This window comes from Dermacentor variabilis, chromosome 10 (genome assembly GCF_050947875.1).
Source record: "Dermacentor variabilis isolate Ectoservices chromosome 10, ASM5094787v1, whole genome shotgun sequence".
In the NCBI taxonomy this organism is placed as follows: domain Eukaryota; kingdom Metazoa; phylum Arthropoda; class Arachnida; order Ixodida; family Ixodidae; genus Dermacentor; species Dermacentor variabilis.
This window is the reverse complement of record NC_134577.1, coordinates 92,419,508-92,447,315: the sequence shown is the minus strand read 5'-3', so window position 1 is coordinate 92,447,315 and position 27,808 is coordinate 92,419,508. Positions and strand designations below refer to the sequence as shown.

The window sequence follows — 27,808 nt, the reverse complement described above, 5'->3', positions numbered from 1 at the left end:
CTTTAGAAGCTTTTCACAGCAAGCTTGTGAACTCTACGTTTTATAAACTCATGACGTAAATTGCCACACCACCCGTGAAAAGAACACACCCACTGTTTACACGGCGCGACATCGCAGGGAGAGGGGCTTGTCTGGCAAAATTTTGTTGCTGTAAGGTGGTCAGTTTGCGCTGCGCTTCGGGCTGTAGACGCCACGCTCGGTTATATCTCCGCGACTAGTAAGCACCGTACGCGCGCCTTTGAAACATCATGGGAGTTATTCGAAACGGAGCCAATGGGAAGGACCCCTTCAACGGGACGGCGGCCAGTTACGATGTCCTTGACGGGTGAGTAGCGTCGTTGGCCGCGCGGATACTTGCTTGGCCCGCGGAGATCGCTTTGCTACAGCTGTTACTAGGGCTCGCAGGGTGCGCGACTCAAAGTGATTACTTTCTGAAGCACCTTCCTGCCGCTTTCGACACAAGCGCTCGTTTTCAGCCGATCGTTTACCTGCTAAGGAGGCAAAGGTCAGGGGAGCCTGACTGCGCGGAATGCATTTGGCGCACACTCAAGAAACGTTAATATATGTACGTGGAACGCTGATTAAAATTACAAGGACTCTACAGAGCAGTGATGCAATGAAGCTACAGCATCTAACTTGCTGTAGGTTCGCGATATATTTTCTGCGCTGCTGCTTTTCTGATGTGTTGTCGAGGGAATATGTACTGGGGACGTATTCTGGGATGATCATTTTCGGCGATGCTATCACTTTTTCTACACGGCGCGTCGTACGATTCGAGCAGGTTTCCTCAACCAGCCAATCAGCGCCCACTGAAACTTGCCTCCGAAAGTGACCGTCCAAGAATACGGCCCCCATGGTAACGCCAGGGTTATTATTGGAAGAAAGTTCCGATCAGATAGACTCACAGTAATAGCAGCTTTTCGGCCCTGCTGCACAGTATTGCAAACTTATTACAGTTACCGTGGGAGCGTCCTACGGAAATGACAGGATTAATTCACCCAAGGAAAAAAAAAAAAAAAACTGGCTCGTGACATTGATTGTGCCAACTAGTAAGCACATCTTACGCAGAGACTGCACTACTCTAGAATCACTATTCCCTGATTGGTAGCGAAGTTTGTAGAATAGCTACTCTTTATAACATGGCTGCTGGTTTGGAAATCATAGTTGCTGTTGGTGTGTGCTGTCCTGTTTACCGACTTATATTAGTGTTGCATCCTTTGCACAAGTTAACTTGAGCATTTTCCCATAAGCAGGCGCCAAGGTCTAACCTTGTCAAAACAGCTGCATCCCAGTGCCAAGCGATTCATGTTTCAATAAGTAAACACATATCTTGCATGCAGACTTGTGGTACAAGTACAAGCACTACATCTGTCATTTCCTTCCGAAGAGTTTCCTGTGTTTGGCTGTTCTTGATTGTCATGACATCTTCAACTTGCATACTTTTTTTTTTTTTTTTGCATTGAGTGAATAAACAAACATGCTAAACCTTAGAAAGAATACTGGCAAGGAATACCTTCCATAATTTATTATAATACTTGTCTGCACAAACCAGTTTTGTGTTTGACACACCGGAGATGGTTACGTCATGACGTCGCTATGCACTTGCTTGCTTCATTTCTGTGATGGCATCGGTTACTGCACGCAAGCTAAACCATAGGAAACATATGCAGCGCTTCATTTTTCTTTTTTTTCCTCTTTCAACTACAACATTATGCCTAGCCCTATTGCTATGTGAAGACAGGGAATTTCACTCTGTTCTGACGTTACGGTAATGTCTATCACTCCAAGTGCAGCATTTCGAGACAAACTTCAGTGCAAAATTGTAATATAAGTATTTCCCAGCGTTCGTATTTGTTAAATAGTGATCCTTGTACATGTGAAAATCTTGAGTCTCTACAACTTCTAAACTATTTGTCAGCACTCCTTCAACTTCTTCTATAGCTTGTTGTTATGATTTTGCTGCACATAACATATGAATTTCTAAATTGCAACTAGAAGCTTAAGCAAGAGGCATTTGAATACTAGTATATTCTGTAGTTTCCAAAAGCCACTACATCAACTCAGAAAATGAAAGCCCCTGTGAACATTCCCAACTAGGTTTAACCCTTGTCTGTATCAGTTCATTCAGTCATGTCCACAAATTGCAACTAACATGCTTGCAATATCAGCCGTTTTACAAGCTTCACTAGGGTACGAGATTATGACATAAAGGTGATGTAAAGGTATCATTTTATGCCAAAAGCCAGTTTCAGTTTCCCGTAACAAGTTCACAAATTTCACCCTGTACCAGCGACTTTTGTGAAAGTAACATTGCACGTTCTAGACACACATAACAGACACAATTAGGTGTAGCTGAAATATTGCCGGCTGAGAAGCTCTATGTGGTACAAGGTTAAGCCAATAAAACGCAGTATTCAGGGTTCCTACACCTCCTTGAAGTTCTTGAAAACCCTTGAATTCGGGAAAAGTGATTCAAGGATCCTTAAAACGCTGAAAATAAATGTGCTCCTTGATTTCTTTGAAAGCTTTAGGTTATAAATATTCAAAGTAATAAACTCTGCATTGGTGCTGTGCCATCAACACCGTCTATCTGGAAACAGTCCTGTATATTCTGCTTTGAGAATATTGTTAGGTGATTGCAGTCTGACTTGTCCATAGCCACTGACAACAGGCTCGTTTAAATTGCCATCGTGGTGCTCAACGAACCCAGGTCAACGACTGAGCCGGACTATTGTTTTTTGTTTGTTTTATCATGGCTTCATCTTTCAGGCCAAGGGTGGTATTCTCGGGAGATCACTTTCAACAATATGTACTTTCTCTTTCCTAAGATTTTTGTGAGGCTAGCGCCAGATGTGTCCGCGTCTACGGGCGACAGCATTCTTGGCTCAGTGCCAAGTTGCGACCAGTTTAGAGTACGTGTCTCCCATTTAAACACCTGACTCGTGCTCCAGACTGGCTGTGGTCAAGTGCGTAGTGGCAGTACAGTGGCAGGAATGCAGTCACCAAAAGACGCCGATACACTGACACTACTCTCACGAAAGCGAAAGTATCAATTCAAAAGTGATCGCCCAGAATACCACCTCTGGGCTCTAGATATGCCTGCAGGAAAAAGTTTCAGCCATCTGTCTTTGATGTGAAGTGTATCTTTGGTGAAGCCACGATCACTACCAATCCTCATCTAGTGAAGTATGCCATGTGCCACAGTGTGATTGACATCATTACAATGGGAAAGTTGAGTTTGAGAAGCCAGCTGAAGAGCTTGAAGCACGTCTGCAATTGTGGCTGCCTATCTGTGAAGAATTGTTGTCAGGAAAAAGGAGGTTTGAATGTTTTTTTAGTTTATGTGTATGACCGAAGTTTGTTTCAGCTTCCTTAAATTTTGGCATTCAGCATCCTGGAGATCCTTGAACTGACCTTGAATTTTGTGTCGGGTGTCCTGTACAAACCCTGAGACCTGTCATCTTGCATTAATTAGAACTTTAAGAGACCCGAGATCTTCATTTGAGCTATGCAAAGTTTGAATTATCCCATGATAAATAAAACGGGGCCTAAAGAAGAATTACGAGGCTCTATGTGAGCAACTGTATACAGATGACGGTGTGTGCAATATAATGGAAAAGTGCCTTTTCACATGCACATCCTGAGTGATGAACGAACGTTGTAAGCAGCCTGCAGGTTCTAAAGAAGCAACACAGGACGAATGCTGTCTACCAACTGAAGGTTTATTTAGAAAAACATGCTAAGGTATGATAGTTTTGATATAAAATGCTTTAAGATCGCATGAACAAACAAATTATTATAAATGCCTTTAACAAAAGCTATTTATTCCCGCAATAGCAATGCCAACCAGTAACAATACTTAATCGTTGTATAAGAATTTGTTTAAGAGAACATGCCAATTTTCTGCAAAAATGTAGCAGATTCTAATTTTTCGTGTCACTGGTTACCAGGTGGCTGCATGCTGTCCTTTGTAGTAGTATAATAATATACCATTATAAACATAATAGGCCAACGAAAATTTCGGGGTTTCTTCAAAATGGCCATAGAATTGCTATCGTGAACTGCCTGGCATTATCACTTTCTAATTTCATTGTAAATTAAGAGGAAGATTTGGCTCAGTGCCAATTCCTATTTCCGTATGAAGATGCTCGGGAAATGCAAAAAAGATTTGAATGAAGTTTGTAGAATTTAAGAGAGATAGCAGGGGGCGGAGGGACTGTAATGGTTGTTTGAAGCAGAGTTTTGATTTAGGCCCACATAGGTTTTACAGAAATTGGCGGAAGTTGGCAGTTAAAAAAAAAAGTTGAGGCATGAAGTTTGTAACTATGCACCAAAGACAGATATTGCAGTTCTGTAAACTGTGTTGCATAACCTAAAGTGAACAATTATGCGGTGTGTGAGTTTGCAGCTTATACGAAACTTAAAATGTTTACGAGGGCTTTGCAAAAGTCCTACTCAGAAGTTATTGGCAAACTTCAGAGCAGTGCTTAATTCTAAGTGGTACAGCAATGTTGTCCACTTTTTAAATGTGTCAGTAGATGCGGTTTATAGAACTGTGATATCGTTCTTTATTGCTGGGTTACAATCATATGTTTGGCTCCTCAGTTGTTTGTTGAGAATTTTATGTTGCATTTTTTTTCAAAGAAAAGTGATGCTCTAAATAAAAGAAACCTGTTCCCGACAGCTAGTAGATATTATTTTGTTTAAATGCAACAAATCACTCCAAATTTAGTACAGTGGTTACTGAGCAAAATAATTTTCTGTTCCCATTTTTTAGGTAGGAGCTAGTGATGTAATAGCTTCCTTTTAAGGCACATGCAACAAAGGGTCATCCCACTTGTCTGTTTGCTGCCTGACATTTGAAGCAGGTGATACACTGAATGGACATCGCTGATGTGTGCAAAAGTAAGACTCAAGTGGGGACCGCATTCTTATCATTGGCTGAAGAGTGGTGTTAGCAGGGGAGACCGTCCACTGCTGATGTGCGCTTGAAGCTCTTGCTGTCAGCAGCCAGATAAGGCAATGCAACTCGGAGGTTTCTGTTTCCTTGTTTACATATCTTGTTGGTCTCTGCCCACCTAGTACTTGTGAACCGGTGGGAACGCTTGTACCACGCGAGTTTTAACTCTAAACGTAAACAACTTTTGCTTTGTTTCTTTTTTCAACAAATACTGTAGCAAAATTTGCTCTCAAGAAGAACGACCACAGGAGCACTGACAGTGGCTCTCTTTCTGCACCACTGCATAAATTCTGCATTTGAGTCCTGTATTAAAGTAATTTCTAGTTTGCATTTCTTTTTTTGAGGTGGTGAAATGATGGATCACAAGGCTGCTTGGCTTCTGAGCTGAGCTGTTTGCTTCAAAGGACTATCTCCACCTTGCGTATCGCAAAAATTATTTATCTTGTTATAATCAACACCAGCATTCAACTAGTGCTCAAGCTTTCTTATTTTTTCTTCCAAACTGGCATTTGTGTTGCTGAGGCGTTGATGTAATGGCGCACATGGCTGTTTGTCACGTCAGTATCGAGTTTTTTTTTTTTTTTTTTTTTGCTTCAGATGACTGTTTTCACCTTTTGTGTTCTTCATAAAAATTATTTCTCTTCCTCTTATAACTAAAGCTGAGAAGTCGCCACATAGCTCACTGGCTCTAGAAAGCTGTTTAGCATGAGCTCATTGGATTGAATCCACGCCACAATGGCCACATTTTGATATGGGCGGAAAGCAATGACGACTGTCTTTCATGTATGGACTGTATTGCCTTTCGATATTATACTTCTGTATTGTCTTTTGACCTTAGTGGTCAAAATTCACCTGCAGAACTCAATGACGGAGTTCTTTGTTGTGAACTTTGTAGTTTTAGAGTATTGAAGGAAATGTTAAGTGCAGCTAAGTGACAGATTAGCTCGAAAGCATCTAGAGTGTTACTTACTGAGAACAAACGAGAAGAAAGGGGGTTAACCGTGGGGCCCGATTTTTATTAGTCATATCATGAGAAGCCGACAAACACTGACACCAAAGACAGCATAAGGGAAATTACTTGTGCTTAATAAATGAAGTAAAGAAACGATACATTAATGGAAATTGAAGTGGATAAAAAAACAACTTGTCGCAGGTGGGAACCAAACCAACAATGCGAAGGTTGTGGGTTCGGTTCCACCTGCGACAAGTTGTTTTTTCATCCACTTCAATTTCCATTAATGTATCGTTTCTTTATTTCATTTATTAAGCACAAGTAATTTCCCCTATGCTGTCCTTGGTGTCAGTGTTTGTTGGCTTCTCATGATATTACTGAGAACAGAAATTTTCTGAACAGATAATGGCAGCAAACCGAAACAGTGCTTATTAGGTCGCATATTAATATGAAATAAACTAAAATTCGGCTCTTTCCCCTGTACTTTGCCTCACAAGAACTTGTATTGGCAGTTTCTGTTTCTGCTCTATTTTTCCTCATTCTAGGCATTGTCTACTGAAAGTATGTGCTTATATGGTGTTTGTGTACCGGTGTAAATGAGCCTGCCTATGCCATTAAACTCTTGCTGTTAGTCTGAGTCCACTTCAGCCTTCTCCTGTTCTTGTGGTTTAATTAGCCTACAATGTCAGAGAACTCACTGTTGCTGTTATTTATCACTGCTCTGTAGGCACTTTCTATGCGTGCATGCATGCGTGTGTGTGTGTGTGTGTGTGTTTGTGTGTGTGTGTGTGTGTGTGTGTGTGTGTGTGTGTGTGTGTGTGTGTGTGTGTGTGTGTGTGTGTGTTTGTGTGTGTGTGTGTGTGTGTGTGTGTGTGTTTATGTGTGTGCAGAGCCCTGTGACTTACTTCACACTGTCGTGCCCTTCAGTGTATGACCTCTAAGATAGTCAGTGCCACCACATAGGAGACCCTGTTTGTTGCAGACAGTTTGAATTGTACTAGAATTGTCTGTCTTCTTCAATTGCGATTTCCTCTGCAAGTAGTGATCTCCTTGCATAAAAGAAATGCCACAGATTGTTTAAAGGGAAGTAATTTAAGACTGATTAAAATTTTGCGGTTCAAGCTTTGGTGCATTAGTGCGATGTCACTGATTTAAAAGCACCTTCTCATATTTTTGTGTGTTTTGTCATAGTTCTTGAAGCATTCCAGGATGAGTCAGTGGTCCTCTTATGATGCAGTGTAGTCCTTTCCCAAGACCCCAAGCGGACACTGTCGAAATCTGACCTCACAGCAAGCTGATTGTTAAAGCATCAGGCTGGTGTTGACATCTGGCTTTAGTTTTTCCTTCTTTTCTGGAATACTGAGCGTCTTATTATTGTAAGGGTAGCCATTTCGATTTTGCAGGAACATAATTTACTAAGAATCCCAATATGCCTCTTTTTATGTCACAGCCCTTTAAAAAAGCAGTCAATCAGTCAACCTTCGAAATTACCATGTTGGGCCTCTCGTGAACATTCCTTTCTTCATGAACGGGTGCGATGGTTATTACAAATGACGATTGTGTTGAAAACCTTCCTGTAGGTTTAATAGTCATGATGAAGGCGAGGAGCCCGTGGAACTGGTTGTCCATGTTCACCACTCATCGCTTCTGGAGCCACGACGACGCGCTGCGCGCCGGTCAATGCCCGCCTGTGGCGACGTCTTGGGGCTGAGCTCTCGCGGGAAGCACCGTTCTACCAGGAAAGTACGGCGCCTCGACAACGGTATGCTTAGCTCACAAAATGGCATGCAGTGCTGCTGTGTAACCATCGTCAAATCATATATTTTCGGACAAAAATTACTAGAGGAAACTCTGGTGCCGCAGTGTCTGTGGAAGCTGCAAACATGGCGGTTCAGCCAACTTGGTAATGACTGGCAGCCACAGAACACCTATGTGGCAGCTACGGAGAAAGAAAACTCAGGAGAGGCCCTGACGTCACTCTTTACGAAGCGATAGTGAAGCCGGAAGTTGGCGTTGCTCCGCCTGTCGGGCCAGCTCTCCTCTCTTGTTTACGTTTCTCGCGAAACCACGCCGCGCTGCTTGCAACCGTGCTGCTCGGACCCGCGCGCTCCGCAGCAATACTAAACAATCGTTAGCCTGTTAGCATGATTCCGCCAAAGAGGGCAAAATTTCCCGCTGATACGCCTTCCTCCGTTGCCATTACCGTGGCGCGGTACATTGCGTACAGCGTTGCATGCGCATTCATTTCATGAACTTTAGTTCCTCCTGTCCCACCTGACCACAGCAACATCCGGTAGAACACGGTCCAGATAACGCAGCGCAGCAAAACACGGAGACCAATGCAAACCCGCCCACACGGCGCCTTTGCCGCGGTACGAAACCTACGGAGCAACACGTGTGAGCGCACAGAACAGTAACAAAGCCGCCATTGTGGCCCGAAAGGCGGGGCCGCTACAGCAAAGAAATAAAAAAACTGCAAAACAAAGGAGAACCTGCTACGTCATTTCCTCCGCACTTTTCTCTTAGTGCGCGGAAGGGGTAGGGCCTCTCAGTTTCCTTCCTCCATGCTGGCAGCAGTACATTGATTTGCCTTTGAGTTTTTGCTTTTAGACAGCTTTGTGATCTTACAGGTTGATAATTTTCAATGAAATATTGCATTATAAATGCTACAATTCACAATAATTGGACATGTGGCCAGAGACACTGTGAGTGCTTGGAAACTTGGAGTAAAGCATCATAAGCTATGTCGTAAGAATGTTTCAAGCCACAGGGAAGAACATTAGACAAATCCAAGTAATAACCATAATTTGTTTGCTAGCTGAATGATTGCAGCACCAGGGCGTCCTCTAGTAATCTTTGTAGCAACCTCTGTGAGTCAGATCACCTTTTGCCCTACGCAAACTGTACCCTGTTTCAGTAGTTCCGTGCAGCAGAGCCAAGGCTGCATTTTAGAAAGTGCAAATGATTTGACGTTGGCTAAATTCATTAGTCTAATCGGCTCATCACAATATTGTGGAGGACTCCCTCCTGGCTAGTGCTTCATTGAACTCTTTGTGCATGACTGACCGTCATCCTGCTGTTTTCCCAACTGTAACGGGGTCGGGACCTTGTTAAGCTGCTCAAGCATTTAGTGCCGTACTCCTTCTATCCAAAGGAAATAAAATTGATTGATTGATTGATTGATTGATTGATTGATTGCAAAAATGGTGTCTGCAAATTTGCTTGTGTGTTAGCCATTCCAAGCTGCTCTTTTAGACGAAATGAAAAAATAAGTTAGGAACAAATAAGTTGGCATTGAAATGATTGGAACAGTGGGGAAAGGGTACGGTAATGTGCACAAATCTTAATTAAGAAAACAGCTGCACTTATGGCTATCAGCGAGCACACAGTGTACACGTGGATGTTACAAGAGGAATCAAGAGATGGTGCCACTATTCTGCGTGGCATGCTGGCTGCATGTCTGCATGGCTGTCTGAACCCTCTTCTTTTGCCTTCTGCACAACCTTCCTTCTCCTCTTTATCTCAAAATATCTTGGGAACATAGGCCTTTCTGGTGTCAGAGCAGATATGGAACGAATTTTCTACCACTGCTATCACAACAGCTTACCTCACTGTCAGTTGCAGTCTTAGTAGATGCTACCATCACCGCTGCTGCTACACTCGCCGCTAGCAGATGACAGGGCACCTTTAAAGGTGTGTTCACCCCTAGATTGGTCACAGAGGCATGTAGCTTCCACCATGCTGCACGGACCTACTGAAGCAGAGTACTGAAGCAGGGTATCTATTCTCAATCTCACCGACTATGCCTAAATTTAAGAGTAAATGTGGGATTAAGCAATGTTTTTTTATTTTTTGTAATGTGTTTCCAAAACAAATACTAATAATACAGTTAAATCATGATGTAACATATTGTCGCATATAATGAAGTGAATCTAAACTGCTTTCTGTAATAATCAGAATGTAATGAATATTGGATATAACGAAGGTGGCTTTGTGTTGGATGCAGCTTTAATATAGCAAAGCTCGAGTGTAATAATTTGGGTATAGTACTTTCATTTTTGTATGAAAAGCTGCCTCTGGAGCTATGCCTCACTGGAGTCATGGGCATTTTGCCCGCTGGTTTATCCAATCAGCCCGCTGGTTTGTCCAATCACTGTCCTCTGAAAGTGAAACCTCCAAAAGGGGTCAATTCAGAAAATGGTCGCGGTTCATAGAGGTCCCTGAGAAGAGCTGGAAATTGGGCAAGTTGATTTAGATTCATTGTTGGGGCCTGCGCAAGAAACGGAGACAAAGGCAACACAACAAACACAGTTCAAATTTGTTTGTGATTGTGTCGTGTTTGTCGTGTGGCATTATGAAAATGAACACAAAGTGACGCAATGTGCATGGCACAATGTGACAAACACAACATGACAAACAAATTTGTGCCGTGTTTTTCATGTGCTTTCTCTGTCACTGTTTATTGTGCTGTGCCCGTCCACCAAAAGACCATCAGTGCCAACATTTTTTTTTTTTTTGCGAGATGAAACACAGCTTTTTTGTTGAACCAGTGTAATGAGGACTAAGACAAAGAACTTGTAGCAACAGGCAGCCAGTTTCAGTTCATGCAGAGGCCTTCATTATTTCTGTGTTCTTTTAGTTGAGTCCCTGTGACTGGAACGGCACCTTGGTCCAGTAGATGCTTGACAACGTTCCTACCAGGCACTGAATGGTTAAATTTGTGCCAAAGGCAGTTGCAGGGGCTCCTCGTGACAAGATGAAATGAGCGCGCATGTGAATGCAGAGCGCTTCCTGCACACCCTTGCGGAGGAAGACGAGGACGCTGCGGGACAGCTGAGCATCGACGACTTCGTGCACCAGTCGGTCTCTGCCTTCTCCCGGTTGCTCGCTGACCTGGACAACCATGAGGTATGTGCAGTCATCTGCCACTGCAGCTCTTCTTTGCCTGCATTGTTCCGCGACTGCAGACAGACTTTGGGCAGAAGGCAGTGATGTGGCACGCAAGACAATATGTTTGATGCTCTTGCTGCAGTGTTGCGAATATATTTGCAGTGGGAGAACCAAACGGTACTTGCGTGTCCAGTTCCTGTGCTACGTGCATTTGATACTGATTGTGACACCAGCTTGGAGCTCTTGGCTCGTGCAACATGCTAATTGTTTGGCCAGTACTTTACCCTGTTTGCTCATAACTACCATTCACCCAGGGTTGGACAGATTCTGAGCCCTCTGACCTGGCGCTCTGCAAAAGCCATGATTCTGGCGAGTGAATGGCATCACGGTGGTTGGGTACAAATGTTGGTGGCATATGGTATGCATTGCCCGCCGTGGTTGCTCAGTAGCTGTGGTGTTTTTCTGGCGAGCATGATGTCATGAGTTCGATTCCTGACTGCAGTGACCACAGTCTCTATGGGGTAAAGTGCAAAAATGCTCGTGCAGCATGTGTTAGGTACGAAATTTAGAACTTTGGGTCGTCAAAATTATTCTGAAACCCTTCACTGAGGCATCTATTTTTTCCAGCTGTCTGGCTTTGGGCTGTTAACCCTCACAATTTAAATAATTGGCCGCAAAATGGGTCTGTCACGAGTGGATGTGGGAATTCTCGATCCTGCACATTATTGAAGTACAGTGACATCATGAAAGAAGTGATCCTCTTGTGGACTTGTCCTGAACTGTACTCATTGAGGCGCCACTATGCATCAAAAGTGGGGCTACACCCAAGACAACGATCTGACTGCCACCTATGGATCCGTGGTTCATACCATGTATCACTGCTGAGCTTCATTGGACAAAACCAGTTATACATGTGTAGATAACATGCTTGGCATGTCTTATGCCGCAGGGAAAGCTTTCAAATTAAGAAGAAGCACTGAGTTTCAAGGGGTAAGATGAGAATCCATGTTTATATTAGTTGGTTTATGTGTTACACTGAATTTGAAATGTGTGCAGCAGGATGTGGACATTGTAGAGGCACATTTGGTAGAGTTGGCACCTACAATTGGTCCCCATGTGTGTCAGTCCACGTGCCTCAAGTTGTCCTATAAGAAGTGTGAGTAAGACACAATGTGCTGAAGGTCGAGTGCAATGCTTGAAAATTAGGCTAGCAAATATGATGCATTTGGCAGCGGTCAGGAGGACAGCCCAGAGATACCTGGTCCATTTCGCATGGGTAAGCAGCCAAAAAGCGTTGAGTGACAAGCCACATGCTGCCGTTAGCAGCCAAATTAGAAAAAGAAAAATCAAACGAACAGTAGTAATAAATTGCAATTTCCACACAATGACTTGTCACTTGTAAAGGAGAGTCACAATTTCAAGGAACACTTATTAGAAAGATTAGAAACGAAAATGAAGGTCAAAGTTATTGCTTGAATTTTGCACCAGAACTAACCTGTGCTGGTACGTTGGTGTGATGTCACTGGTTACAAGGTACTTTTTCATATTCGGGCTGTTGGGGCTTAGTAAACGTTCAGTGGAGTCCATCTTTACCAATAAAAATTTAAGTGGACCCTAGGAGACACCGTCAAAATTGACAATGCCACGGTGACCGAGTGCACAAACTTCAAGCCAGCACCGACACCCGTCTTTTGTTTTTTGTGTCTTTTCTAGCTTACCAGGCCTCTTCTCATAGTAAGAGCAGCTGTTCTGGTATTGTTGAATGATGCATCACTAATATAGCAGAAAGTATTTTTTTCTTTAGTGTCCCTTAAAGAAACTTTTTTTCAGCTATGGCCAGGGATGGTAGGGTACAGATGGCCCAGATGTATTCACGAAGCTGAATTCTGCATTATGTCAAGTGAAGTGAGTGAAAAAAAGAGAAAAAAAAAACTACAGGGCACATTTTCTTGAGCTAATAATTCAACATTTCCAATTTACCTAGTTAATGTTTTGCTACATCTACATTCTTGTGGCCATGTCTATGCAAGTTTAAAAGCAGGAATGTATTAATGCATTCATCACAGCTGTGCTCGATGCGATAATGCTTTTGGTGCACTAGCATTCAGTGCATTATTGCTTAGACATTAGTGTATTGAAGGCATATATTTTTGACTACGTCCTCTGTTATTGCATTATGTGCCTGTGCTAGTATGTGCTGAAACATGCTAATGTGCAGGCATGCGCTCCTGCAAAGAGAAGCTGCCATTTTATTTGAAGTGCAGTAGAACTCCATTGATACATTCTTTTGGGGGACCATGGAAAAATAATGTGTGATCTGCAAAACCCCAAAACCATTAACAATTGCTCCACTGATGAGACAAAAAGGTACTCCTACACAAAACATTATTTGAAGTTAAACTGGAAGCCTATGAAAAAAGCTATTTGAAACCTGCTCAGTAATGCTTGTTATCATTCATTGCCTGACAGTTAGATTAAACATGAAAAATTTTTCAAGCATTCATAATAACTGTGAATCACCCTAATGAAGCTTGTAATTTTCATCTGGTGCTTGGGTTGAATTTTTGGTAATACATGTAGCAGCCTATTTTGACCCTTTTTAACCTTTTGAGGGTCAATTTTGGGACAGAAAAGAAAAAGTTAGTAAATAGATGCATTTTTTAAATGTACAGACAGTGCCGTAAATATACGGCATCGACCATTTTGAACTTGTTCGCGGAGCAGTATATTTACGTCATTGACCCTGAAAGGGTTGAGCACTCGCATCCCCTTTTCAGTTTCCGGGAAGCCTTATAGCATGATCAAAGTAACTGCACAAGGTAGCAAAGGTCACGAGACAGCTCCTGCAAACATGGATGTGGGGTAACCCCTTGTGCTTTTGCCCACCTTCTCCTGGCTTTCAACTTCAGGAGCCATGTTTGGGTTACCGACAAGTGATGATCTGGACACGGGTTTGATTCTCCTTCTGTGCTACATGACAAGTTTTGTGAAGTGACCGTTCTCAACGATGAGATGCGGTGGTTATCATAGGTGCCACTGCTGGATGATGGAGCCGCGGTGGTGTGCTGTAGCAACTTTCGGACATAACCAGGGATAAAATTCTAAGAAACGGGGAACGAATACACATGGCCCTGTGGAAACAATATAGTATTGGTGCTTCAGAGTGTAAAATCTGTGAAAGTGTAACAGATAGGAATGTAACGTATCAAAGAGATTCTCCTCTATTGCGTCACCACTATTCACCTTTGCTTCTTTTTCTTTGTTTGAAGTATTGATGGAACCACACTTATGTCACGCAGGTCTGGGATGAAGTGCTCAACTGCAAAGGACAGGTGCAGCCTCTGGCTGAGGACCAAGAGCCCGATGAAATTGCTGACGAAGTGACCAGCAGTCTTCCCACCTCTGGTGGCTGCTTCCAGAGGCTGGACGCAGCACTACGGAACCTGTTGAGGAAGCAGCGTGTCCCCCTAGTGAGTACTCCCAGCAGCATTGGGTGTGACAGGCACAAGACAGTGAAGTTGCTGCCTATTCGCAATTAGTGTGGCAGTCCTCAAATGTTTTCATTTTTAGTGACCCCCACCAGCTTTCATCTGAAAGGAACAGCTGAAAAAGTTTTGTACTCTTGTCCCTCAGCGTATGTGTGCAGTGAATACGCGTTCATTGTACCAAACAGTCGCCCCAAGGTCGTTGCATGGGGCAGAAATGAAAGCATTGCCTTTGTCAGTTGTCTGAGTCCCTTCAAATGAAGCGTTGTGTTATGGTAATCCAGGTCAATGTTAAGCGACTCACTCAAGTCATTCTTAGGTTGCACCAAAGCTAGGAGATTGGATGTTTTTTTGTAGTATTTTATGCTATGCTAAATGAATCACTGAGTAAATAAATAAGTAAGTAAATAAATAAATGATCAATCAATAATCAATTGGGTTCATTATTATACCCCTTCTTTAAATGTGATGAGACTCCTGTGACTGCAGTTCTTGGTTACAGGGGACCCCCAAGCACTCTCGTCATCTCTTTCCTGTACCTTTCTTTCACTCCCTTTCCTCGTTCAGTTTCTACAGCTGCATCACGGAAGATGGAATGTCACCAGGTCACCAGCTGCTTCATTTCTTGAAAGCAGAAGACGCCCTGTCACGAGCATGTCAGCAAAGAAAGAAAGAAAAGGTTCAGCCTGGTGATGGGTGGCTGCCCAACTTCTGTGGGCATTATGCATGGCGCACAGGGCCCACTGTGTCATCCGTGCCGCCAGTGCATTAACAATGATCGGAGGGACAAAGAAAAAAAGCACCGCAGTGATGAAGGAACCGTGCCTCCAGCGAGGGGTGTGTCAGACATCCATTTAGAAACCGACATTCCAGCCCTTCTGCCTCAGCTGGATTCAAGCTGCTGTTACTAACATGTGTCTGTATGAGTGTTTCCTGTCAGCTCTTACCCCGTCCTGCTGGTACTGATCACTTTGTGGTTGTTCCATCCCAACCTTTTTTACACACCTGTACAGAAATGAAAGGGTTTTAACTGAGCGCTCTTAGAGGCCTACTCTATTCTGCATTCACGTTAAATCACTGCAGGTAGTTACTTGCCCCCCCCCCCCCCCCCCCAGTATGCCATTCTACTCATTCATAGCTCCATGTGTCGCTCCGTAGCATGTAACTGCACCTGCCAAGCAATTGGCTTGCTCTCTTGGCTATTGACACTCTTCTTTCCAATCCACACTGTGCACGATTTACGTTTCAAATATATGTGCAACACAAAGATCTTACCAGGGTAGAATTTACCTAACCTTGAAATGTGGAGAGGCTCTTGGCATGGGATTCAGAGTTGTGCTTATATATCTGAATCTGAGAAGTGGAGTGGAAGTTTCAGTTTTGTGGGTTGCTCCCAGTTGACTTTAACAGATTCACGTGGGGGGGCATTATCACTTAAGTGTAGAATAGAGTATGCTGTTCAATGCGTTCACTTAAAACACACCATTTTTAATGACTTTGTACCCCCTTTAGAGTGTAATTTTGCCACATAATAATATGTGTCAATCTTGCTTTTATTCCCCTTGTTTAACCCTTTGAGGGTCAATGACGTTTATATTCGGCGCTGCGAACAAGTCCAAAAATGGTCGATGCCGTATATCTGCGGTGCCGTCTGTACGTTTAAAAGCGCGCCAATTTCCTAACTTTTTCTTTTTTGTCATGTGCTGCCACTATGTGGGAATACAGGGAATTTTTTTCGCGCGCCTCCTTTATTCGGTTCTCGTTGCATGGTTTGTTTTAGTGCTAGTTCACTCCCATGCGTTTATATACTACAGCTCGTGCATTGGCGCGCACGCAGGTGGGCGGCAGTTTGGGTTTTGTTTTCGTGGGTGGTTTCGGCTTCTTGCGGTTGCAGAACTGATGGCTATCTCGTTACCAATCACTCAAAGGGCGACCACTTGTTTCTCACTCATTTAGTGCTCACAGGGGTGCGCATAGGAAGGATGCCACCATGCATGCATTTTCGTTGGTATTTTTTGGGGGGGGGGGACTTGCGAAAGAGAGTTGCATAGACTTGCCTCTGGTTGGCGATAAGATGAAGATTAGCGGAAGTTTGTTACACATTTTGCTTTTTTGACGGGCACACAAGCGCACAGTTTTCTTGAGTGCACACAGCTACGCAGTTCGATAACGCTATAGATGTACATATTAGTGTAAGAGCAGGAACATTTGAATCTTCCGAAATATTCTCGTGTGTGCATTCTCAAAGCCTTAAGCTCTAACAATGCATCAAGTTCTATATTCTTATAAGTTTATTTCCTTTTTTATTGCTGTTATTCATGAATGAAGAGTAGATATATACCAATGCAAAATATTTTTTTCTCACTTTACGGTCACCCTAGAAAAGTTATGCAAAATTTTTTTTCGAAATAAGTCCGTAAGAAGAATCGGAATCTGTAGTAAAAAAAATCGACCCTGGGTGGTCGCATAGGGCGAAGAACATCGACTTAAAATAGTTCACTTTATCGCCTGGCATCTTCTTATTGGAACACTATGTGTTTCCAGCTTCTCCATAGGAAAACAACAGACTACGAATGCAAGGAAAGCATGTAGATAAAATTACCGGTCTCCTTGATTGAGATGTAGAATTATAATTACAAATGAGGGTTAAATTGCTGATAAGGTTCATATTCTTAATAGAGGAAAAAAGCTAAATAACAGGAGACAAAAATGCATCTCGCATTTGGTGGGAGCCAAGCCCACAACCTCCTGCAACAATCCATATTCTTGGCTTCACAAATACCCAAGAAAAAGGACGGAGGGACGGCTACGGCTCTGGCTCAAATTGTAGAGCGTCACAGATGTCATGCGGTGGTCCTGGGTCTAGACTTTAATTAAGGAAGCAGACTCCAAATGCTTTCCTTGGCTTCATTTCTTTATATTCAAGGCGAAAGCCTTGGTTGTCTACGTTGGCAGTGACCTTGGCCAAACTGCGCCGTGACGAAAAATGGCCGACGCCATGAAGCGTAAGATCACTTCAACAAATGCTCAGATTGACGTCACATTTCTCAGGGAGGTTCCTGTAAACAAAGTAAATTAATGGCTTCGAAAAGAAAAATCGGTACATTTCAGTCTGGGTGGGAATTGAACCCATGCCTCGGGGGTGCGATACGAGCACGCCTCCCAGAAGCCACGGCTTCTCCACGGTTGTGGCTTACTGCATTCTGGCTTAGTGCGTTCTGGCTTAGTGCGTTCTCTCTTAGTTCATGCCTGATCGCACACGTCGCGTGGTCACAGAGACGCGCTCGTGCCACTGCTTGCGCATTTGTTGTCATCATCTTAGACAGCTCGCTCCGCCGCCATTCATCTTCCCAGTGTTTCCATCAGACTTTTGCATTAACATTTTACAAATGTGTAACACCTGCTTAATTTTTATTTACTTTTTGGTTATTTTACCGTCAGGGTCACCAGACATTACGGAGGAGAAGTGGTTAATAACGACACAGAACAGGATAATGAATTTTAAAAAACCTTAAGAGTGTTCCTAATTAAACAATATCTGCTAGAACAAAACAAAAGTACAACAGACAATGTTAGAAAATATTGTCTAACAATACAATATTATAAAAGAAACAGAAGCATGACAAAGAAATGTTACAAAATATTGGTTAACACATTCACAAATTTGTCATCGTCTAAAATTGCTGCTAGTGGTGCAGGTAGGTAGTTCCAATCATCATTAGATTTTCACAGTATGTAAGAGTGTAGAAATGAATTGGTCTTGCATACTGGGATGCCAACCTTATGAGCATGGTCTACACAGTGTGAAATGTAATGGGGAGTATGCACGAAAAGATTGCATAGGCAAGGATAATAATATAGATAGTTTGTGAAAGGGGCCTAGGCAGAACATCATATGGCATGAAGCAAGGAAAAGTAGTTGAAGGTTAGCTTTCATTAGTGTGGTCCCCGCGGTTCGATCGTGGTTCGACAGTACAAAATGAACCAAGTTATTTTATACCATTTCTAACGATTGTATTAAAGGGTCCCTCACCAGGCCCCATAGTAAATTTTGGTTATATGCTGGAAGTTGTTAAGTGTCGTCTGGGGAGCATTGTGCCGCATTTTTCAAGTTGGCTGATTAATAGCCGAGATAGAAATATTTCTGTGCTGTGAACGCATGATTTCAGCAGGCAGGCTCCACTGCCAAGCAAGATGCTCTCTCCACTCGCCGCGTCTAGCATCTGCAAGCGAAATTCCTTCCCTGCGTTCTCCCATACCGGACCATGAGGATCGCATGACGCATACGTCACAGGCCTCGCCTTCATTCTTTTTTTTTTTTTTTTTGGCTCCTCGCTTTTTTTTTTTTCGCTAGGCACTTCTGCCAACGGCGTCGGGCGCGAGCCTGTTGTCTCGCTCGTGCAGCGCACGATTTTGCACACTGTGCACAAGGAAACATGACTAGCGGTGTAATTCAGTGCTACACGAATACTGAGGCAGAACAAGCAGATTGCAGAGCGTGATCACGCACTGGAACATGGTAGAAAATGGCATAGTTTCGGTACCTGCGCACGTGACCGCACGACTATGGGAACAAGCAGAAGCGGAAGTACATCTCTCTTGCTTCAGTGCAAAGTAAAACAAAAAACACAAAGACATTCTGTTTGTGTGTTTTATTATTTCTCTAAACTTCAATTCGTCAATTCAAGCAACAGATCGCACAGATAACAGATGTTGTCTTGAATAATTCTCGAAGTCACGTGTCATCACGGGTGACGTCACGCTGCGGACACAATTACGTGGAGCGTGGCAGCCGCGAGTGAAGAGGGAAACGGCATTCGGATGGAAATTTCAGATCTTTCCGCAGCGCGTAGCGATGTAATACTTTGCAGACATGATTGTTATTGCGCAATGTCTGCTCTGCGCTTGTCAGCTCAAAATGGCGAGGAGCCCTTAAGTTACTTTGATATGGATCCCAAATTGGGGCCACATATTCAAGTTCAGAGCAGTTGAGTACTCATTATTTGTTGGCTTCATATGGTTCTTACTGAAAATCAAGCGTCTACATTCCCCTGAGTCTCCTCACTCAGTTTCTTGTGGTGTACCTGACAGTAAAGTATGCAAGGCACATTTAAGAAACGAAAAATTGTCCAGGAACCATCGAAGATGATTGCTGATATAAAGCGAAGCTTCTTGTCATTCGACTGTCTTGGACACCATCGCAGTTCTTGTCTTTTGGCTTAAAAAACAGCTTTACATGCTGACAAGAGTGGCGATGTGGGCTTGTTGTTGCATCTTGACCAAAGTTGGTTGAGCACAGGGAAACACGAGGATAAAGCCCGTCCAGTGTGTCTTTGTTTGTGTTCATGTTTGCCTGCACTCAACCACCTTTGATTTACATGCTCCATAGCTCTTCACTGATTTATGGGCCACTCCATTTGGAGCCATCTCTGTAGTGTTGCACAATGCACCAATTCAGAGCACCGTGGTATTACACTACACCAAGACGCGTCCGTTCTTCACCGACTGCAGTGTTGCATTCGCAGCGGCATGGACGATGTCATCGCTGACATAACCAGTCTATTGGCAGCATGACCTTCTCGCGCCTGCGCCTCTCGAATGCTGCTCTCTAGAATCGTCTACACAATAGCCCTCTCCCAAATTGAACCACTGCAGCACCAAAGCCTGTCCTGCTACGCCTCAAATGCAGTTTGATGACCGTTATTTTCGTGTGGCAGAATTGCACCTTGAAGAGTTGTACAGTTTTTCCATGTTGTGTGTGGTGAACGCCCCGGGGGCCACCGGCACTGAGTGGCCGACCATGCGTGCAGGGCACACTGTGCCTGCTGGAGTCCGAGCTGTGCCTGAGCTTTGAGCGCGAGCCCCGTGGGGAGCAGCGCTACCAGTTGGCCAGCAGCTTCGAGCGCCTTCTGCTGCATGCCCTGTGCCAGTACATGAGCCTGCTCGCACACAGTGAGTCCTTCTTTGGGCTCTTAACGTTGTGCGTCCATGATGCTCTTGCACGAGGAGCCACCACACGTGCGCTGAGCTTCGTGAAGTCACTTCTAGATGCCTAAATGAAAAGAAAATTGGAGCATTGCATTATATTTCAAAGACTTTCTTGCACCGTGACATAGAACTTGACCTGCCCCTGTGGCTCAATCGCCATGGTGTCCTGCTGTTAAGCACGAGATCCCATGTTCCGTTCCTGGCCGTGACTGCTGCGTTTTTATGAAAGTAAAATGTCACAAGGCTTGAGATTTAAGTGCAAATTAGGGAACCTCAGGCGTACAAAGTTCATCCGGAGCCATCCATTATGGCATGTCTCATAGCAATAACGTTGCTTTGGATTAGACCCAATAAATAAATAAATAAATCGTTTAATCAATGAATAAATGTAGTACTTAAAGGCTGTTCAAACAAAAAAAGGACACAAACAGAGAAAAGAGCTTCTAGCAGCTGATTTTATTTTATCATGTGACATTCAATATAAGCCCATAACAGAAGGGGAAACAATAATGTGCATGAAAAGAAGCTAGACTGAATAAAGTACACGAAAAACCACTAAACTGCGACATGGGACTCGCACAATTTTGTTTACCCTTCCCTTGTGGCTGTATATTTATTGTGACATCATGAAATAAAATCAGACTTTTGTTTACCTTCCCTTGTGGCCATATATTTATTATGACAACATGAAATAAAATTAGCACTTAGAAATACTTTTGTCTGTTGGTGTCATTTGCGTAGTCCACTACTGTAAGGGGAATAGCAGCGCGCCAGTAGAGTATGCCACTTCACTGGAAAGGAAATGAATGAGGTGGCATTTGCGAGTTCTTCGTAGGCAAATGATATTAAATTTTCCGAGCTACTCTTCATTACATGTTCAAATGAGGCACATGTTGCTGCATATCATCAATTACTGATTTTCCCTAACAACTCCCAGTTAGTGCGACTGTCATAGCCTGGTAGTGTGTTTTCAATCTTGCGGTGCCACTTCTTTCTACTAATGTTGAAACATTTTTTTTCACTGTGATAGTTGTGCCCTTGGCGACAGTGTTGCAATAACTTTTACAAGGTGCTGCTGCTAGTTTCATTATATTAGCTTACAATGACCTAGTATTAGTAGCATGAGTAATATGACCTCGGTGGTAAGGCCTGGAGTTTAGTGTATTCGGATGGTACACAGCAGGTTTAGGGCAGAACTTGTGGCGTGGTGAGTTTCTTATTGGTGCTGCCTATCCCATGGATCTCGAACGGGTCCTCAAGCTATGTGGCTTGTTTGCTTGTCTTTATTCAATAATAGCATTAGAAATTAGAAATTTTATCTCTGTGGGGGATTCATTCTCATGACATTTCAGCTGTAAACCAGGTGGGCTAACCCTGGGCACTACTATTGAAGTGACAGAATATTGAGAGCATGTTTTGGCAGCTGGATGCACGTATTGCTAGGCAATAGAACATATCCCTTTGTACATCTGTTGAAAAGCAGTGAAATGGCAGCTGCGACAAGGTGAGCCATTTTGCACACACTTCACTGGAGACTAAGAGCCTGCTGTAGCAAGCACTGTAGCGCTGTGCGGGATTGAAAAGGCCAGTTTCTTTGTATGTGCCACTATATTTCATGCATGATGAATAAAACAGCCGGAACACTTGTCAGAGTGAAGTAAATGGATGAGATGATCTGCATATGATCTTGGTGTCAACAGATGGTAAATAACAAGTGCATTGCTAATGCTTGTGTAAATGCATACGGCAGAAAAAATGTGGGTCCTATCACCATGAGATCTTGTTTGCATTCAGAAGTAAGGGGTCTTTGTAGTTTTCTCTATTCAGGCTGGCAGCTCATAAGGGTTGTGCTCAATGTTTTATCTCACGGTAAATCACAGAAGATCCTGTAACAGCTGTCACTGTTAAACGTTTTCAACTAACGTGCCTTGCATATGGTGGTCGCAGGCTACGACATGGAGGGCAAGCGCTGGACGAGGGTGCGAAACGGCAGGACCGAGTTCTGTCGGCCCCCTGAGTCCCTCTCCGCTTACCTCGAGCGCCACTGGGCCGCCCGCAGTGGCTGCTGACCACTTCAAAAAGACCTGCATGGTCATCAGCGTTGTTTATTGTGCAACCCACCTGTTACATTAGCTGAACCCACCTCGTCCTGACACTTGCCGTCACCTTTGCTTGTTTACAGCTAGTAACGGCTAGATGGGCTAGTTTGTGAGAACAGTAAAAGCAGCCTAGATGAAGGTGAAGATTGGGTCTAGTTGGTTTGAAATTTCGTGAAACAGTAGTGCTGAAAGAAAGGAGGAACAAAAGATGCAGACGACAGGAGCACTTGTGTCGTCTGCATCGTTTCCTTGTCCAGTTTTTCACCACTGCCGCTCTATGGGAATCGCCATAGGTGTGGCCAAACTGCCAGCCATTTCTGAAAAGGTGGTTTTGCACTTGCCTTCAAAGCGCACACTTATTTGGATTTTATGAGCATGGATGCAAAAACCAGATTTTTTTTGAGCAAGTGGTGCATGTGAGGTTATGGCTGTTGCTTTGTCACATGCTCATCTACTTTTAAGGACATTGCTTTGGAAATTCAATTGGACTAATAGGGGTGATATGCTAGAATGTGTGATGGGCTGAGTTGTGCGTGCTAACTTCAGTAAATATGCGTAATGAATGTTGCTTGTTTTGTGGGAGGTTGGGGTGCATTTTATCCTTTCTTGTGAGCTCTGAAAAAGAAAAAAGAATGGTATGCAATACTAGCATCAAATTTAATTCTTTCACCTACACGTCAAACTTGTTCTCTACAGACTTTTCGGAGTGTTTTATTACCCCTTTTTTCACACAGTAGTTTTACTGCACCATTCACTTCAAAAATGTGCAGGCATTACTTAGACATTGTTCTTAACAGTCGCTGTAGTCACCAGAAAAACGTGGCTCACAGCTTTTGAGCTGGGAGTGCAAACTCATTTAGCACTGAAAGTGCCCCAGTGTTGCCATCATCATGACTCATTTGCTTGGTTCAGGGTGTTGAAGTCCGAGTGCACGCATTTTTCATATGTCATTCACGATGTTTAGTGTAGTCGTGGGGAAAAATATAGTGCAGAGCTTTTGTGTACACACTGAAAACTTATTCAGCCACTTACAGTACTCAGTCTTTCTATCATGACACCTCTTTAGTTTCATTCACAGTGTTCACTCCAATTTAGTGAACGCTTTTCGCAGACATCGTTCACAACGTTTGCTCAAAATGGTGACAAAAACGTGGTGCACAGCTTTTGTGCAGACGCTGCAAACTTGCACAGTGCTCCGTGTTGTCATCATGAACCACTTTGTTTGGTTCGCGTGATTGCTTGAAGCGAGTCCCTGCACTGTGCAGCCAGCACTTAAAGCACTCAATGCTGCCATCATGGCACCTGTATAAGCCGATTGAGTGCATTGCTGACATTCTCAACATTCATGGTAGTTACTGGAAAAATGTGGCACACAGCTTTTGTGCACACAGTGCAAGCTTATTCAGCACTGAAGGCAGTGAGCGTTGCATCATGACTTAATGAGAATTGGTACAATGAGGGCATGTGACTCCGTTTCAAAAATGTGTCTTTCCCATGGTAACTAGGCAAACCAGAGTGATGCAGTTGGGTGTTTCCATAACTGTTCTATATTTAGTAAAAGAAGAATATACTATGTTGCCTGGTGTCACATAATGAGTAGGGTAAGGTAATGCTTTCATAATTGCATGTCAAACTTCTGTTTGTTGGCACAGGAAGTTTTACCAGGCTAGTCATTACAGAGTCAAGAAAAAGAAACAGTTTGCTCACAAATGGAGGCAAGGTTGAAGTTCTCCACTGGCAAAAGCTCTTTCGTTGTGGTCTCGCAGTAAACGGAAAGAGTAGAAAAAAAAAAGCGGGTGAAAGCCTCAAGTCTTATTTTTTTTAAATGGTTGCATGCATGCTCAAACAAAGTTTTTGAGTAATTTCTTTTGCTGTCATCAGCAGATGCTGGTTATCTAGCAGACTTCAGTCTCTGTGGGAAAAATAAGTGTGTTAACTGTGGCTCCGTTGTGACCTGGTGCTCTGTGCTTTTCTTCTGTGTATCCGGCTACTTTCACTCTAATGCCAGCCTAGAATGCACAATTCTTAGTCAGATAAAATTTCCTGTCACAAATTTCTGTCTGTCTTGAAAGCGAATGTTTGTTTTTAGCGCTGAAAGCACTGCTGGTCAGACTAATTTAGTGAGTCGTCTCTATGGAAGTGAGGCCACCCGATCGCCATTAATGATACTTTGCAAAGCTTTACACTTAGACAGGTTTAACATTAGTCACTTACCATGCACTTAGGGCGTAGGTTTTATCACTTTTGTATCACTTTTATACCGATCTTATCACTTTTTCGACAGTGTGCATTATGAAGTGAGCTCTTTTGCAGCTTGAGGCCTTTACTGTCGGCAACAGTGAAATCATTGCAATGTCAGAATATGTTTGCCGATTAAAAGGACAACAAAAGGAAGCACTGATCCAGCCTTGGTTGTAGATTACTTTTCCAATATTGTCTCAACGTCATTTTGGTGGAGAAATGTTGTTTATTACTAGATAAAACAAAACCTCAACTTTCCCCATTGCATTTGGTGCCCACCCCACAGCAAAGACAACCTGATGTCATGGATTTCTGTAGATTATGACATATCTTGAATATTATGTATGGACGACTGTTACATAGACACACGAAAAGTCCACAGAACTTGCCAGATTATGTTTTCATCTTTTATTTCAGTGTAATTTAATATATTTTCTCTTCTGTGTCCATTTAAGAAAGATTGTTTTGCAGAAACAACACTTTTATTGCTAATTTCATAATATGGATCATGTGTCATGTGAAAATTTAAGATTTTTATGTGATACTTGAATTTTTTCTTCTCATTCTCAGCCATGCCAGTTGCTCGGGAATGCCGTTTAAATTCAGACTTGAGAAGTTCAGATTTTTGAAACTGTAGATAAAAAGTAAAGAAGAATGTGTGAAACAAGGTAAATAGATGACTGCAATATTTTTTGCTTTATTGTTTATTGTTATGATTTTTAGCATAGTTTTGCTGATCAATTATATAATTTGTGTCCACGCAAAGTACTAGAGGCAACAGACATAGTTAAAGGCAACTGATGTTTCTATAGCTTGGGCCTTACTTTGTTATATTGTGTTTGTTTTATATATATGTATATTGCACATTGTTTTTAGAGTGGTGCTTGCTTACATTTGCCATTATGTTGACCTGCATTGTGCATTAGAAATAATGTTTTGCAGTCCATCATCGATCATAGCCTGACGATCCAGAGAAGTGTGCTTACATCTGTGATCTGTCGATTTTTGCAGTTTACTTGTGTTTATTCAAACTTCCAGGCACACAAGATTTTTGTTTAGACTATACCTGAACTTTGAATTGGTTGAATTTTAATAAGACATGGTTACTAAACCTTGTTGATACGTTTTTCAGGGGACTGTAGGAAATAAACATAACAGTGAGAAAAGCCCAAATCGGCCACATAAATGTCAGAAACAGCTCTGAGTGGCCGCCAGTACAGTTATTAAATGCCTCAGCACTAGTGTTGTGATGAGAGATGGCGCTTGAACACGTAGGACGCATACTATATTCAGCAACCGTGGCCCCGTTTCACTCCCAATATGCTTCACTGCGTAGCATGGCTGTATGTGGAGAAGCTTACTTAAGGAAACCTGCGAGAACCACAACTGTGCTGAGGCAGTCATATCAGGACTGACGATCGCATACTTTCAGCATTTCGTGGCAGTCTTAACCACGGGCATATTTTATTCGTCTTCGTAGTGATGTACAAGACCAAATTTGCCTCTGCACCACTAAATTTGCCTGACCGCCACATTCAAACGCAGCGTAAGATGCGGGAACATTACAGAATAGCGACACATGAAACGGGAACATAATACACGAGCGTCAATGGGCTTTAGGTTGGGACTGTGAAAATGCTACGTGGCAGCCAGGAAAACCCAACAGCGAAGAACGTATCAACGGGGTTCCACTCTATACGTATAGGCTCAAAACCTTTTTATTTCTTTATGTGTGGTCATTGCCAGGTTCCATAGAGAACTGGGGAAAGTGTGCCTGTGCAGTCATGAAAGCTGCGAATACATGCAGGAGTCATAGGTTCCGTTCCTGTTATCACAGCATAGCAGCAAAAATGCTTGAATTTTCTAAAAGTCTGGTTTGAATTTGGGAGCTTCAAAATGCCTTGAAGGCATAATGGGAAACGAGTCTTCAGGTTGGTGTAATTAACTAGGACGTTAAATTAGCTGAGTCAGAATTCGCACACTTCGACTGTGCTCATAGTGATTACAAATACAGATGGCGTCATTTGGTTGCTTTGCAGTGTCTGTACTTCTTGCTTCTCAGATGTCAACAGAGAATTGCTTCTCTGTTGAACCATTTTTAAATGACAGCATCAGGCCAGACCTGGCTTAAGATTATGTGTGCTTTGCATACACATGACAGCTCGTTGTGCTGTACTCTATGCTGTCATTGTGAGCATTAAAGTCATTGCTGAAGAATGTGGACAGATGTGAGTTGTCTAAATGTACATTTTGGCACAATGCTGCATTTTTTTTTGCCACTGCGGTGTCCTTTCTGTGGTGGTTTGTAAAGTGCCCAACTCTGCACATTAGAAGCAAATTCTAATGTTGCTGCAAGCTGCAAGTTCTCTGTACTTGCCGCAAGTGGCTCGGGGTAGCAGTTTTGTGTAACTTCACATTCACAAGCACAATCAAGTTGCTTGCATTCACGAGCCGTTGCACAAATGCAAAAATCACAGCATTTATGTCATGACTGCATTTCACACGTTGCCTTTATCGAAGACTGCACAGTGTGCTTGGATTGACTGGAGTTACTGTATCAGTACACCTGGCACCGACAGGAAGTAACAAGCAGGGCTGGGCAAAGATGCCTTGCAGTTGTATCATGATACGATACAAGATACTCGGGCAACAAGTATTTGAGATACAGATGAGATAGTACTACTGCAGTTGTATCCAATATGACACTTTCCATTTGTGTCTTAAGATACTTCCATTCATTTGAAAACTTTTTATTATACATCTGCATAATGTAGCAGCAAATGCGTTTGCACAGAAATGTTGGCTTGGAAATTTCTTAACTCCAACCAACCATGTTGTATTTGAATGAAATGTCTGTTAGTATCTCAAAACTTCTTTATTTCTTGCTAACAGTGTAATATTTTCATTCTAGAACAATATATTGGGGTTGCTTCAGCTGCTCAACATGAAATCTCTCTATACACTGCGTCGTCAGCGGTTTTTGCTTGTCACTTATGTAATTGATGGGAATCGCAGCCCTGCTTGCCGACCAGCTAGCCAGGCACCATCTAAATACAAAAACATCAATTAGAAGCCTCTGCACGATGGCGCAAATACCACTGTGCAGTTTTACCTTGTCATTAGGGATGCGCAGACCTCTTCGCCTGCCCTCACTGGAGGGCTATGGCAGAAAGACAAAAGTATGTCGGTGCCT

The 27,808-nt window shown here is 43.0% G+C and overlaps 1 protein-coding gene across 4 annotated transcripts; it reads left to right on the top strand.

Moving 5' to 3' along the window:
• Window positions 1-82: 82 nt before the first annotated feature.
• On the top strand, window positions 83-26,838 carry LOC142560820 (R3H domain-containing protein 4-like). 4 transcript variants are annotated; one of them, XR_012823441.1, is made up of 6 exons: window positions 83-325; window positions 7,493-7,674; window positions 10,696-10,820; window positions 14,102-14,272; window positions 14,855-15,203; window positions 20,098-20,234. XR_012823441.1 is itself a non-coding variant. In XM_075673188.1 (6 exons), the coding sequence occupies exons 1-6, from the start codon at window positions 249-251 to the stop codon at window positions 22,342-22,344; spliced, it is 819 nt and encodes a 272-aa protein (XP_075529303.1). In that variant the 5' UTR covers window positions 86-248; the 3' UTR covers window positions 22,345-26,838. The 4 variants fall into 4 exon arrangements, 2 of the variants coding, with proteins under 2 accessions (XP_075529304.1, XP_075529303.1); XR_012823442.1 differs by having other exon boundaries at window positions 14,855-15,207; window positions 20,098-20,167; XM_075673188.1 differs by lacking the exon at window positions 14,855-15,203 and adding an exon at window positions 22,223-26,838 and having other exon boundaries at window positions 86-325; window positions 20,098-20,239.
• Window positions 26,839-27,808: the final 970 nt, after the last annotated feature.